This window comes from Papio anubis, chromosome 4 (assembly GCF_008728515.1).
Source record: "Papio anubis isolate 15944 chromosome 4, Panubis1.0, whole genome shotgun sequence".
Taxonomy (NCBI): domain Eukaryota; kingdom Metazoa; phylum Chordata; class Mammalia; order Primates; family Cercopithecidae; genus Papio; species Papio anubis.
This window is the reverse complement of record NC_044979.1, coordinates 93,399,986-93,414,647: the sequence shown is the minus strand read 5'-3', so window position 1 is coordinate 93,414,647 and position 14,662 is coordinate 93,399,986. Positions and strand designations below refer to the sequence as shown.

Below are 14,662 nucleotides of genomic sequence, written 5' to 3'. Positions count from 1 at the left end.
GAGGGGTGTTTCAATGTTGGAAAGAACATTTTTTATCAGTACCAATTGCAAGGGAGAAAAAGTTTAGGATAAGCACAAATACATGCTAGTTGTGCATATCCCTTTTTCTACCTTGTTCTATGCTTTAAAGAGTGAAAAAAACTCACCTTTCTCTCTGGACCACCTGCCATCCCAACTTGTAGGAAATATCATGCCAAAAACCTCTGTGGGATGTTGCCATATGTCTGTTTTTACCCTTCTAACTCTATTTTGGCATACGACATATATCAGGATTAGGTTTGGGTATGTATTGTTACAAGAAAAAAAATGGCTTAGATTAGTTTTCCTTTTTCATGACAACAGTTCAAGGGTAGACAATCCAAGACTGGAAGTGGTTCCACCATATCCTTCAGGATTGGTGCTTCTATCTGCCTTGTGTGCCATTCCCTGGCCCAGGATAACTGCTAAAGCTCCAACTATTGGGTCTGCTTCTAGCCAACAAGAAGGATAAAGGATTGCTGGGTGTGGTGACAGACACCTGTAGTCCCAGCTACTGGGGAGGCTGAGGTGGGAGGATTGCTTGAGCCCAGGAATTTGAGTCCAGTCTGGTGAGACCTCATTTCAAACTGAAGGATAAAAGATCAAAATTGGCAGCATCCTTATTTAAGGACACTGCCTGAGGATAGCTTTTCATACTTCTGTTGGCCTCATGTTGGCCAGAACATACCACTGGCTGTGTCTAGCTGCAAGAGAAGCTGGGAAACAATCCCTATGTGGGGGCAGCAATGTGTCCATTAAACACAGGGTCTATTACTAGAGGAAAATACATGTTGGGGACAGCTATTTGTCTGCTTCACTGGGTTTGGCACTATTGCCTGTTAAAGGAGCCTCCCAGAGCCTGGAAGAGAGGAAGCGAACTTTTAAGTTCTCTCAAAAAGCAGAATCTAAATTCTGGAGGAGAAAATTCCATATTCCAGATTCCCATTCCTGTGGTTATTTTCATCTAAATAAAAACACCGTTTTTCAGAAAATCATATTGTCCCTGGATACAATTTGGATACAATTAGAGTAAATTCTACTTTCAAACAGCTGCCAGGCAATCTTCTGGCTTAATGTTCAGGGGAACAATTCTTTAACAAGTGTTGTTTGAGTATATAACTTCAAGTTGTGGGGGGTAGGAGGTGGTTGCAAGTACTTAGTTGGAATAACTTCACCTTCACTATTTTTAGACTTTGTTCTTTTTCTAAACCCAAATCACTAATACTTATCTATTTTGTGTACCTAGTGGTCACCACTTTTTGAAATACAAATAAACTATTGTTTTTAAAGGCAATAAATCTCCCAAAGCTTTACCAGTTTCTTTGCTTATCATTGCTTCTTTTTTTTTTTTTTTTTGGAGACAGAGTCTTGCTCTGTCACCCAGGGTGGAGTGTGGTGTCGCAATCTCGGTTCACTGCAAACTCCACCTCCTGGGTTCAAGTGATTCTCGTGCCTCAGCCTCATGAGTAGCTGGGATTACAAGCACGCACCACCATGCCTGGCTAATTTTTGTATTTTTAGTAGAGACAGCGTTTTACCATGTTTGCCAGGCTGGTCTCGAATTCGTGACCTCAAGTGATCCTCCCACTTTGGCCTCCCAAAGTACTGGGATTACAGATGTGAGCCACTGCAGCCGGCCTATTCTTTAGCAAGAAAAATGAAGCCAAAAAGAAGCAATGATAACGACCAGGCGTTGCAGAGAGCCGAGGAGGTGGAGGTTGCAATGAGCCGAGATCGTGCCACTGCACTCCCGCCTGGGTGACTAAGCAAGACTGTCTAAAAAAAAAAAAAAAAAAACCATACTATTTTATGTTTGTGAGAGTCTATGATGTTATTAAAAAAAAAAAAAACTGGGTTAGAAAGTTAAAGATCAACAGGCATTTTGCTCTCAGCACTTTTAAACTGTTCCTGAAGTGCATTCTGGTATCTATACTTGCTGGTGAGAAGCTTGCTGTTCCTTTGAAGCTATCATAGATTATGTACTAAGATCATGTTTATCCTTGATGTCCTGTAGGTTAACAGTGAACTTCTGCTTTTATTTTAAATGTATATTGCCTGTCAAGAAGTAGGTTTTGATGGCTAAATATTTCAAAGAATCTGGTTTTTTTTAATATATACTACTTCCTTTTTCTTTCAGAATTGTTTCATTACTCATGTTTTCTCATTCCTGCTTTGTAGCATGAAAGTAGAAATGATGCATCTCTTTGGATAAATCCCTTGCCTCTATTTCATTCTAGAATTTTGCCCACTAGTTCCCCCACAATATTCTCTTCTTCCCAGAACCTGCCAGGTTGAGTCCCCCTAGAGCCAAAGAGTTGGTTCTTCCAACAGACAAAAAGTCTCTAGTTCCTGCCTAGCAGCTGGCTCATGCAGTACTTAACTGGCAAACTTCGAGTTTATAAATGACAGGAAACGCGCCTTTCAGAAATGCTCAAACAGTAGGGAAGAAGGAATTGGCAGCTAGTGAAGCAGAGCAAGCAAGAGCTGGAATTGGCATAGTGCATGTCGCCTTAGCTGGATGGTCTTGGCAGCATGCAGTTGGGTTGGCAGAAGTAAGCCCACGGGCTGCTGGCTTCATAGTTTTGATAGCCTCTTTGGAGTCTTCTCAGAAGTCTCCAGAATGATAGTGTAACCTTAAAATGGCTAGCTTTCTGCTTATGAAAGAGGCAAGAGAGATAAGCACTTTTTTAGGCTTAAGGTACTCTAAGAAACAAAGGGCGAGGTGCAGTGGGTTATGCCTGTAATCCCAGCACTTTGGGAGGCCAAGGTGAGAGGATTGCTTGAGACCAGGCTGAGCAACATAGGGAGACTCTGTCTCTACAAAAAAAAACTTCTTTAGATTAGGCGGGGGTGGTGGCCTGTGTCTATCCCAGCTACTTGGGAGGCTGAGGTGGGAAGTGAGGTCAAGGCTGCAGTGAGCCATGATTGAGCCACTGCACTCTAGCCTGGGTGACAGAGTGAGACCCTGTCAAAAAAAAAAAAGAAAAATTATGAGTTGGAGGCAATTTTTTACATCAGATGACTGTTTCAGGGAGTCTCTTAATCTTGCTCACAGTGAGTGCAACTCTTGTCAGTAAACAATTTCTAAGTAAATAACTTATCGTGCACATTTATTATCTCTGAGAAGCCTCGGTTATCTAGTTACGGCAAAAAACTTTTCTTTGCCTTTTTTTGTTTGTTTGTTAGGGACTTCAATATTTTATTCAGGTCATAGAGTTGAGTAAACTTAGTTTCAGTTCCAGACCAAAATCCATTAAAAAAAAAAAAAAAAAAACCAGGAATATCTATTTTACAAGCCAAAGGGAAACCCTGGCATCCTTCCAGGTTCCTGGAGGCCGGCCGTGTTGGCTGGCATACATGTCTCCATGCCTTTGTGATGTCTTAAATTTTGTTCCCCACAAAGTAAATACACTTAACCTTACTGTTTGCTCATACTTATGTTTTCACGATAGATGATTAGGAATTACTCATTGGCAGACTTCACCAGTTATGCAAACTTTCAGTTGAGCAGCTTTGTTCTTCTGTTATTTCAAGCCATAGTTCAGAGTCTGCCAAGAAGTCCAAAGGAAGTTTTGCTGATAGGCATCTGGCAGAAATCCACTGGGAAGCAGCTTATGTCCTGTGAACATCCTTCGGTCCCGAAGAATGTATCCAAGAAAAGGTTCAGACAATGCAACTAGACCTTAACTTAAATGGAAGGAATGTGTAACGAGACTGGGTAACGCTAATGTGCCTTTTCCAACCTAGGTCTCATAGACTTAAATTCACAGGTGAAAAAGGTTTATTATAATCTTTGCTCTGCCTGCTGAGTTTTGCAAGTAAAAATTTAAATTATCTGCTTATTTGGGGTGTCCAAATCCTGACACAGGCTTGTTCTAGGATAGGCTTATTGTAGTCTCGATTTCTTCTTTTTTATTTTTTGAGACAGTCTCGCTGTGTTGCCCAGACTGGAGTACAGTGTCATGATCTTGGCTCACTGTAACCTCCACCTCCCTGATTCAGGCGATTCTCCTGCCTCAGCCTCCTGAGTAGCTGGAATTACAGGCACGTGCCCAGCTAATTTTTGTACTTTTAGTAGAGATGGGGTTTCACCATATCAGCCTGGCTGGTCTCGAACTCCTGACTTCAAGGGATCCACCCGCCTCAGCCTTCCAAAGTTCTGGGATTACAGGCATGAGCCATGGCGCCCGGCTCATGGTTTATTCTGAATCCCACATAAGAATGAATTGTACCAGAGAGCCAATTTAATGATTGGCAAAAGTTGACAGCGTATTTATGTGAGCTGCCTTACATTCCCAGAGGAAAATTTTCTTGAAAAGTAATCTTTGGTTAAGAAGTTGCTTTGTGGATAGGAAATTGGAGCAAAGGGAATTGGACGACATCCAGAAATGTCTTCACCAAGCCTCAGACATCTGATGAGTCAACTTTTCTTTAAGACATGATTGCCAACAGCACACATCATTGTCCGTCATTCTAGGGCAGCATCTCCTGGTGTGGAAAAACACTTAGTTTGCTTCTAACTCTGCTGCTTCTATTTGACAAATTCTGTTGCTTCTGTTTTCATTCCAGGATAAGACATTTTAAAGTCTACACATTGATTCTTCATGTATGTGCCCTTTTTTTCTGTTACATTTTGGTCCTTTTGACCCTTTTCTGCTGGCCACCATTCCTTTTCCAAAGCTTCACACAACATTTCTCTTAAGTTTATGCTTAATCTTCATTTTGGGTTTGTTATTTCTCATCAGCAAAACAAGAACATGGACAGCCCTTCATCACTATGTCAGAAAGATAACTTTGTTTTTGTTTCTCACAGCAGCAGCCTTGGACGTATTCCAGGCTAAGACACATGCATGTTTAGGCCAGGCTTTCACTCTGAGGAGGATGCTGCTACATGAGTGTTCTCTGGGGATATTGAGGAGTTGCTCTCTGAAACCAGTACCAGGAATAGTCATTTTTAATAAGTAAATGAATCGTTTTTCTCTCATAGTCATGGGAAATCATGCAACTAACTTTTTAAAAAATTAGCTGCGAGGAAGCTTAAAGCCAAATTTGTATAACAGCATTTTTGGCTTCATCTTATCTTGAGTGTTCAGGTCCCTATGCTCTTATTTCTTCACCTCCTTTGTTTTATCTTTCCAGATTATGTGTATTTCATAAGCAGCATAAAATTCTTTTTGGAACAAGGCCCAGGAAACAAATAATTACAGTCATGATGAAATACTGTGGGGTAAATCTGGGAAAGTTACACATTAGGTTTAGTTTGATCATTGAAAAGGTCTTTATCACCACCAGCCTCCCCCAAGTATATTGTTCAGAAGAACATAATATGGACGTTGTTAGTGAGATAAAATATTTAGATCCCACCCTTAATTTTTTAAAAAATGGTCAAGATTAATTTAATGGTCTTGATACAATGATGAAGTAATGCTAACATTGAGCACAGTTTATAGTCAGTGTTGGCATTAATTCAATTGGTCTATCCAGTTATAAAATAAAAAAGGCCATAAAGGGATAAATGACATATGGTAACTGTGTGACACACTGGGGGCTGTGAGTTATATAGTATCTTCCAAAGAGAGATGCTCTTCTTCTGACTTAAATAGTGAAGAATGAAATAATTTTATTTTGTGTTCTTTGTTGATGAAGAGAAACAAGTGATCTGGCCAAGCCGTGCAGGACAGGCCCTAACACAAATCTCCACATAATAGTTTAGTAGGAAGGCAAGTCCTCCTCTGATGTATGTGTTCTAAAACTGCTAAATAGCCACAAGGGAGATTTCATTTAACTAACAGCTACATTAATACTTGCAGTGTGTTACATTATCCTAGAAAACATGGGGCATGCCAGAGAACTTTGCCAAGTTGTAAACAATATGGTACAAATTTAGTACATCTGTTTATACAGGTGCTGAAGAAACAAATGATTAGAGATGGGTGGGTGATTAGAGATGATGAATTGAATTTTGCGTTAACTCTTACATAAATAAGAGGTATATGATGGGGGTTGAAGATATAAAGGAAGAGACAATAGAGTTTAAATGATTTTCATTTGTAGGAAGCTAGTTGATATGGGTTGGCTGTGTCCCCACCCAAATCTCATCTTGAATTGTAATTCCCACTTGTCAGTGGGAGGTGATTGGATCATGGGGGCAGATCCAAGGGGGAACCCTTGCTGTTCTTGTGATAGTGAGTTCTCATGAAGTCTAAGGGTTTAAAAGTGTGACACTTGCCCCATGCCTTACTCTGTCTCTCTCCCTCCTGCTGCCAAGTAAGACGTGCCTTGTTTCCTCTTTGTCTTCCGCCATGATTGTAAGTTTTCTGAGGCCTCCCCAGCCATGTGGAACTGAGTCAATTAAACTTTTTATTTTTATTTTTTTTTCCTCTGAGACAGTTTCGCTCTGTCGCCCACATTGGAGTGCAGTGGTGCAATCTCAACTCATTGCAACCTCTGCCTCCCAGGTTCAAGCAGTTCTCCTGCCTCAGCCTCCCGAGTAGCTGGGACTACAGGCACACGCCACCATGCCCAGCTAATTTTTGTATTTTCAGTAGAGACGGAGTTTCACCATGTTGCCCACGTTGGTCTCAAACTTCTGACCTCAGGTGATCCACCCACCATGGCCTCCCGAAGTACTAGGATTACAGGTGTGAGTCACCATGACCAGCTGAACTCCTTTATAAATTACCCATTCTTGGGTAGTTCTTTCTTTCTTTTTTGTTTTGTTTTGGTTTGGTTTGGTTTGGTTTGGTTTGGTTTTTGAGACAAAGTCTCGCTGTGTCTCATCTGTACACAACCATCTTATGCAGGTTTAAGATACTTTGCAACTTAAAAGTTTCAATTCCTTTATCTTCACCTGACAGTTATTTTGCTTTATCTGAAGGTGCTTTATAAAGATTTTCAGAAAGTTCAGTTTTCTGTTTTTCACTAATTCATGTAATGATGCAATCAGATCTTTAAACATAAACTTCTGTGTCTTGGTACAAATAGTTCTAAGAATTTATGTAATAGAACGTCTGAGTCAAAGAGCACAAACTTTTACAATTGACAGACAACTCCAAATCATCATGGTACCACATGTATTTTATGGTCAATAAATTTATTAAAGAAAGGAAGGAATCATTTTAGTATAAATCGTGCCTTTCACTTTTATGAAAAATAAAGCAGCCGGACACAGTGGCTCACACCTGTAATTCCAGCACTTTGGGAGGCTGAGGTGGGCGGATCACTTGAGGTTAGGAGTTCAAGACCAGCCTGGCCAACATGGTGAGAAACCCCGTCTCTACTAAAAAATACAAAAATTAGCTGGGCATGGTGGCATGTGCCTGTAATTCCAGCTATCCGGGAGGCTGAGGCAGGAGAATAGCTTGAACTTGGAAGGCGGAGGTTGCAGTTGCAGTGAGTCGAGATTGTGCCACTGCACTCCAGCCTGGGCAAAAGAGCACGACTCTGCCTCAAAACAAAACAAGAAAAAGCAACGTATGATTCTAGACCATATACCTAGTATATATTAGTCCAGTTTCACACCACTATAAAGAACTACCTGAGTAATTCCAGCACTCTGGGAGGCCAAGGCGGGCAGATCACTTGAGGTCAGGGGTTCAAGACCAGCCTGGCCAACATTGCTTGCTTTCAGTTGTTGCTTTCAGTTCTTAATCTTCAGTCTACCCCTATTTTTCAAAATAAAAATAACAGACTGTCTCTGGATGCCCTTTTTAGCGTTTCGATGATCAAAGGTTTAAACTTTTGCCAACTACACAAAAGAAATTTCTTTTGACTCACAGGAAGTCATACCAAGGTCAGTCAAGGGACTTGTGAGAGGACAGGGGAAGGCAGCCCCTTGAGTGACAGTTCTAGTGGGTACTTTCCTTTAGAGCTTTCATGTATATTTTTCACAGCTCAGGAGATATATATATATATATTTGTGTGTGTGTGTGTGTGTGTGTGTTTTGTTTGTTTGTTTGTTTGAGACGGAGTCTTATACTGTCACCCAGGCTAGAGTGCAATGGTGCGATCTCTGCTCACTGCAGCCTCCGCCTCCCAGGTTCAAGCAATTCTCCTGTCTCAGCCTCCCGAGTAGCTGGGATTACAGGCACCTGCCACCATGCCTGGCCTATTTTTTGTATTTTTAGTAGAGATGGGGTTTCACTATGTTGGCCAGGCTGGTCTCGAACTCCTGACCTTGTGATCTGCCCACCTTGGCCTCCCAAAGTGCTGGGATTACAGGCGTGAGCCACCGTGCCTGGCAGCTCTGGCTGTATTTTAAAGCATATCTGTACCCACTGAGAGCTTCATACTGGTTTATGAATCCAGCTTAGGAGATAGAGAAACCCAGGTTTGAATCCTGGCTCCACCAGGTGGTGTGTGACTTCAGGCAAATAACCTCTCTGGCTCAGTTTTTTCAGCTCTAAAATGAGAATGTTGTTAGTTTCTAGAAATTGGATCTGTTTTGGGGTACAAATGAGGTCATGCACCGTACCTCACACAGAGGAGACACAAACTGATCTTGCCACATGGCTGCTGCATACACTTACCCTTGTCAGAGTTATTTTTGCCTCAACCTGAATTTTTATCTCAGCATGCTTTTTACCCATCTCCACTACTCTTGTGTGAAAACAAAGGCAGTATTCAAAGGTATCATAAATGTCTTAACTGGAGTTCTACTGGAATGGAGAAACTGGAATTCCATGGACTGAGCAGGGGCCTTGTTGTATGGGGATTTAATAATAATTAGCAATTTTAAATATTCAGGCCCTTTTGACTTAGCAGTTCTACTTCTAAGAACATGTGCAATAGAAGTATTTACACAGGGCACAACTTTTTTGTACCAAGGTTTTATTGAAACATTGAAGTTGGAAACTATGCACATACACTGTAGGTGAGAGAAATCAGCTGTGGTGTATCTATTTGAAGAAATACTCTTGTCAAAATGCAGTAGGGATGTTTGAGTGATATGAGAAGATATCCAAGTTAAGGTTAAAAAAAAAAAAGCAAATTAGGATGTTATTTATTGTATCCATTTCTTATTTAAAATTTTTAATACATTTTTTAAACTTATGGAATATGTCTGCCTGACCTTTCTGGTTTTCCATGTCTCTCTTTTCACTGGGCTTCTGTCATTCTTCTTGAGCATTTGGCTTGAAAGGACTAACTACTGAAGCTGTTTGGGTGTAGCACTTACTTTAGGTAGGTAGTTGATTGTAGAAGTCTAAATTACTTGGTCATGTATAAGTTTTTCTGATTAACCTTGGTAATTCCTAGATTAATTCTTGATATTTTCAGATTTGTTAGTGCACTGTTGTACTTTAATTTTTCTCTTGTCTAGGTATCCATTCCCATTTCAATTTTATTGGAAAATAGGCAAAAGTTATTCCTTACATTCAAAGAACCAGCCCTTTTGTTATTTCTGGAGTGTTTTTGTTAAAAATATTTTCTTCAGTTCTTGTGATAGTTTGCTAAGAATGATGGTTTCCAGCTGCATCCATGTCCCTACAAAGGACACAAACTCATCCTTTTTTATGGCTGCATAGTATTCCATGGTGTATATGTGCCACATTTTCTTAATCCAGTCTGCCACTGATGGACATTTGGGTTGATTCCAAGCATTCTTAGCAAACTATCACAAGAACAGAAAACCAAACACCACATGTTCTCACTCATAGGTGGGAACTGAACAATGAGATCACTTGGACTTGGGAAGGGGAACATCACACACCGGGGCCTATCATGGGGAGGGGGGAGGGGGGAGGGATTGCATTGGGAGTTATACCTGATGTAAATGACGAGTTGATGGGTGCTGATGAGTTGATGGGTGCGGCACACTAACATGGCACAAGTATACATATGTAACAAACCTGCACGTTATGCACATGTACCCTAGAACTTAAAGTATAATAATAAAAAAAGTAGAAAAATTGTATAATATAACTTGGAATAAACATTGAGTTTAAAAATATATATATATTTTTTCTTCAGAGGAAACCAAAGGCTTAAAGTTGTTTAAAAAAAGTAGTTAAGGGCCGGGCACAGTGGATCACCTGAGGTCAGAAGTTGGAGACCAGTCTGACCAATATGATGAAACCCAATTCTACTAAAAAGACAAAAGTTAGCTGGGCATGGTGGTACACACCTATAATCCCAGCTACTCAGGAGGCTGAAGCAGAAGAATCGCTTGAACCCAGGAGGCGGAGGTTGCAGCGAGCCAAGATTGTGCCACTACACTACAGCCTAGGAGACAGAGCAAGACTATGTCTCCAAAAAAAAAAAAAAAAAGTAAACAACTGAATTTTTCCTTTAAAGATTTAAGATGATATTAGCTGAGATTTTTCTTGAAAAATGTAAACAAACAAAAAAGGTAAACAATTAACTGAATTTTTCCTTTAAAGATTTAAGATGATAGTAGAGATTTTTCTTGAAAAATGTAAACAAATGAGGTAGCAGAAAGGATACGGCCCAACTTTTGAGTGGGATTGATTTTTCACCTGTATCATAGGTGGGAGTCTAGAGAGACAGAGAGACTCTCAGGTTTAAATAAACACGATTAAAATTCCTACCAAACAGGGCGAGTAAACTGACCTACAGGATGGCCTCCTGGTAAGTCTGCGTTGGGGGACAAGCAAGTGGCACGGCCTGTGTGTCCGGTGCGGAATTCTGCCGTTGGTGATCAGTACCTCTCCATGGATTTATGGTGCCTAGTGCTCTGCTCTTTGCCTCTGCTCTGGGCTCACAGGAAAAAGTTGGAACCGTTAGTGCCACTAGTGATCTCTGTGTGGGAAGAATGATGTCATTTGGTAGTCAGACATTAAATGGCACAAATTGGTTTCTACATCTAGTAAAGCTGTCATAGCCCAGTGTTACTGTTTTCTTTGGCTGATTTTTGAAAACTGCTTTAAAATGTTAAAGATTTCTACCTAGTTCCTGAGATTTTTGAAAGCAAAACTGTTGCTCTGCTGTTGTTTGAGACTTAAGAATTTCAGGCCGGGCTTGGTGGCTCACACCTGTAATCCCAACACTTTGGGAGGCCGAGGCAGGCGGATCACCAGGTCAGGAGTTTGAAACCAGGCTGACCAACATGGTGAAACCCTGTCTCTACTAAAAATACAAAAATTAGCCGGGTGTGGTGGCACACACCTGTAATCCCAGCTACTCAGGAGGCTGAGGTAGGAGAATCGCTTGAACCTGGGAGGCAGAGGTTGCAGTGAGCCAAGATGACGCCACTGCCCTCCAGTCTGGGCAACAGAGCGAGACTCTGTCTCAAAAAAAGAAAAGAATTTCAGAAAAGTGTTTAGGTTAAAAAATTAGAAATTAGGAGCTGTCTTATGGCTGTGTGTATACATACTACAGTACTGATGGGTTAACTTGAGTACTTGGGAGCCGAATTTATAGTATTATGCAATAGGAATCTAAGATTCACGAGAATCCCATGAAAGTGTTAAGTAGTTCGTAGTTCATGTGTAAGTTGTATAAGACAAAGTATCTTCTAATATTTCTAGAAATATTTGCTGATTGGGTATACATAGTGGGTTTTTTCTTTTTCTTTCTTTCTTCTTCTTCTTCTTTTTTTTTTTTGAGACAGAGTTTCACTCTCACCCAGGTTGGAGAGCAGTGGTGTGATCTCAGCTCACTGCATCCTCAACCACCTGGGCTCAAGTGATCCTCCCATCTCAGCCTCCCCTGAGTAGCTGGGACGACAGGCACGCGCCACCATGTCTGGCTAATGTTTGTAATTTTTGAAGAGGTGGGGTTTTGCCATGTTGCCCAGGCTGGTCTCAAACTCCTGGGTTCAAGCAATCCACCCACCTTGGCCTCCCAAAGTGCTGGGATTACAGGCATGAACCACTGTGCCTGGCTTTTTCTTTTCTTTTTCTTCTTTTTTTTTTTTTTTTTTTTTAAAAAAGCGTATTACTGGCTTCTTCAGTTGTGGCTCGTTTCAAACTATTTCTTGTAATATGTGTCTTGGAACCATCCTTGGAAGTGTTTTTCTTACTATATTGTTAGAAGGTAAACAAAGTGGAAAGTGCATAAATGATGTGCACTGCTTCTGCACTTTAGAACTGTTAGTTGACTGGTAACATTACTGAACCTTAAATTGGCCTTTTTAGGAGCCCAGTCACTGTGAACTCTTGAGTAAATGTGTCCTTTTTCCCTGCAAGGACTATTTGAAAAGAGACTCAGGAAGGGCACAACTGGCTTGAAGTGGGAAGTAGTGAAGGAATGAGGTACACAGATAAAATCCATTTATGAAGAACCTTTCAGGAGTTAGCCTTCAAAATATTTTCTAATTTCTTCATGTATAAAATGCAAAGGGGGCCGGGTGCAGTGGCTCATGCCTATAATCCCAGCACTTTGGGAGGCCAAGGCAGGTGGATCATTTGAGGTCAGGAGTTCAAGACCAGCCTGCCAACATGCTGAAACCCTCGCTCTACTAAAAATACAAAAAAAAAAAAGGCCGGGTGTGGTGGCAAGTGCCTGTAATCTCAGCTACTCGGGAAGCTGAGGCAGGAGAATAGCTCGAACCCAGGAGATGGAGGTTGCAGTGAGCCGAGATTGTGCCATTGCACTCTAGTCTGGGCGACAAGAGTGAGACTCCATCTCAAAAAAAAAAAAAAAAGCAAAGGCACAGATGGAAGGAATAAGGAATTCTGTGGGAAAGCATCTTATGGCATCTTACCACTAAAGTGAATTAGCTCTCTCCTAATCCTGTCCTGCACTTGGATGTGATAACTACTGAATGACAGTGGTAAGATTTCATACAATTTGGTCATATGTAACAAAATTCAGCTTTTCTCTAAAACTTCACTATGTATGTGTTTAAGGAGTGAAACCTACATAGATAAGGTGTGGAGCTGGCGTCCTTGAATGCTGTCATGTTTGATATGTAGCCCATAATTTCATTTACTTGTTAAGAATCTACCTTGAGAGTGGTAGGGGGATCTTACTTAATTTTTAATGCAACCATGTCCCTCTATTCTAATATGATTAAACTTTACAACATCTACATATCTTTTAAATCCATAACTCAGTGACATTTTAAAGTTTAAGGAAACCGTAGAGAAAAGTGAAATTTTAAATACCACTGTTTTCAGGATGACTATATGAGATCTTCTTGATCTATTGGGTAAGCTCTTGTCAACTTCTTGTGGTAGCTTTTCCTTAAACTTTCCTAGTATTCCTACTGCATGAGAAGGTGTCCATCCTAAAGCTAATGTTAACAAAAGCCTGATTTGTAGCAAATAAACATGCATGTCCTCGCTTTCTTTTCTAACAGCAATCAGAAACGGAGACTGTTCATCTCTTTATCCCGGCTCTATCAGTCGGTGCCATCATTGGCAAGCAGGGCCAGCACATCAAGCAGCTTTCTCGCTTTGCTGGAGCTTCAATTAAGGTACTCTTCTACCAGCTGTGGCTCTCTGGTTCTTTAAGTAAGTTACAGAAATATGAATCTTCTTGCCACTTTATAATTTGAATCGAATGTAGAAGACCCTATTAGGGTTACATAAGGATATGAAGAAAACCCCAAACAACAGTGGCTCACACCAAGGAGGCTAACTTCTGTGTGCAGAAAACACAGTCTGGAGGTGAGCATCAGGGCTGGGTGCTGACTCTGCCCCTCCAAGTCCTTGGACCTAAGTTCCTTCCAAGTCACCTTCCCCAGGTATGGCCTCAGTCCCTCATGGTTCCAGATGACACCATTCAGTGCTCCAAGAATCAGGTCTGTTGTCCAGACAGTAGGAGAGGAGAACACCATAAAGAGCTTTTTTCCTACGGAAGTTTCTTGTTAGCTGCTATGGGATAGTTCTACCTATATTCCATTGCCCAGAACTTGGCCAGATGAAGTTGAAGGGGCAAAATACAGGCTATGCACAGTCAGCTAAACATTTTGCAACTACAGCAGGTAACATATCAGAGGACAACTAATGGTGTCTGCCATAATAGATAACTGTGTGTTCTGAAGATTCTGTATTTTGATGCCTTATTTAAGGAAAATAAAGGTTGGCCAGGTGTGGTGGCACACACCTGTAATCCCAGCACTTTGGGAGGCCAAAGCAGGCAAATTGACCCCAGGAGTTGAAGACCAGACTGTGCAACATGGTGAGATCCCATCTCTACAAAAAAAAAATTTTTTTTTTTTAATTAGCCAGGCATGGTGGCACTCACCTGTAGTCCCAGCTACTTGGGAGGCTGAGGTGGGAGGAACACTTGAGCTTGGGTGGTTGAAGCTGCAGTGAGCTATGATCACACCACTGCACGCCAGCCTGGGCCACAGAGTAAGACCCTGCTTCAGACAAACAAAGGCATGTGGTGTGCAGTATCCTTGAAACTTAGGGTACAGAGACTCCTAGAGTATGTTGCATACACAGGAAGCCCAAGGAGCTCTGATGCAAGTGGGCCAAGGACCACACTTTGAGCACCACTGGTGCAGTGAACATGGACAATGGAGACAGACCCAGCTCTCCCTCTAGCTCTGTTAGCTGTGTGATCATCGTCCAGGTAACTCAACTTCTCCAGCCTTCCATCTCCGCATTTGTGAAGTGGAGGTAATACTTCATCAGGATGTGGTGAGGATTAGCTGAGAGACTACATGTGGAGGTCTCCATTAGGGCCAGGCACAGAGTAAGTATATAGTATACAGCAGGAGGGCGGCCTAAAT

General features: G+C 41.4%; 1 protein-coding gene across 2 annotated transcripts in view; it reads left to right on the top strand.

The window, feature by feature from the left end:
- The window catches only part of IGF2BP3 (insulin like growth factor 2 mRNA binding protein 3), a 154,347-nt gene that overhangs the window by 131,694 nt on the left and 7,991 nt on the right, over window positions 1-14,662 (top strand). For both annotated transcript variants that reach the window (XM_021935955.2, XM_031665320.1), the window contains one exon: window positions 13,280-13,396. In XM_021935955.2, coding sequence (XP_021791647.1) covers window positions 13,280-13,396 — 117 coding nt within the window. The remainder of the gene's footprint in view (window positions 1-13,279; window positions 13,397-14,662) is intronic.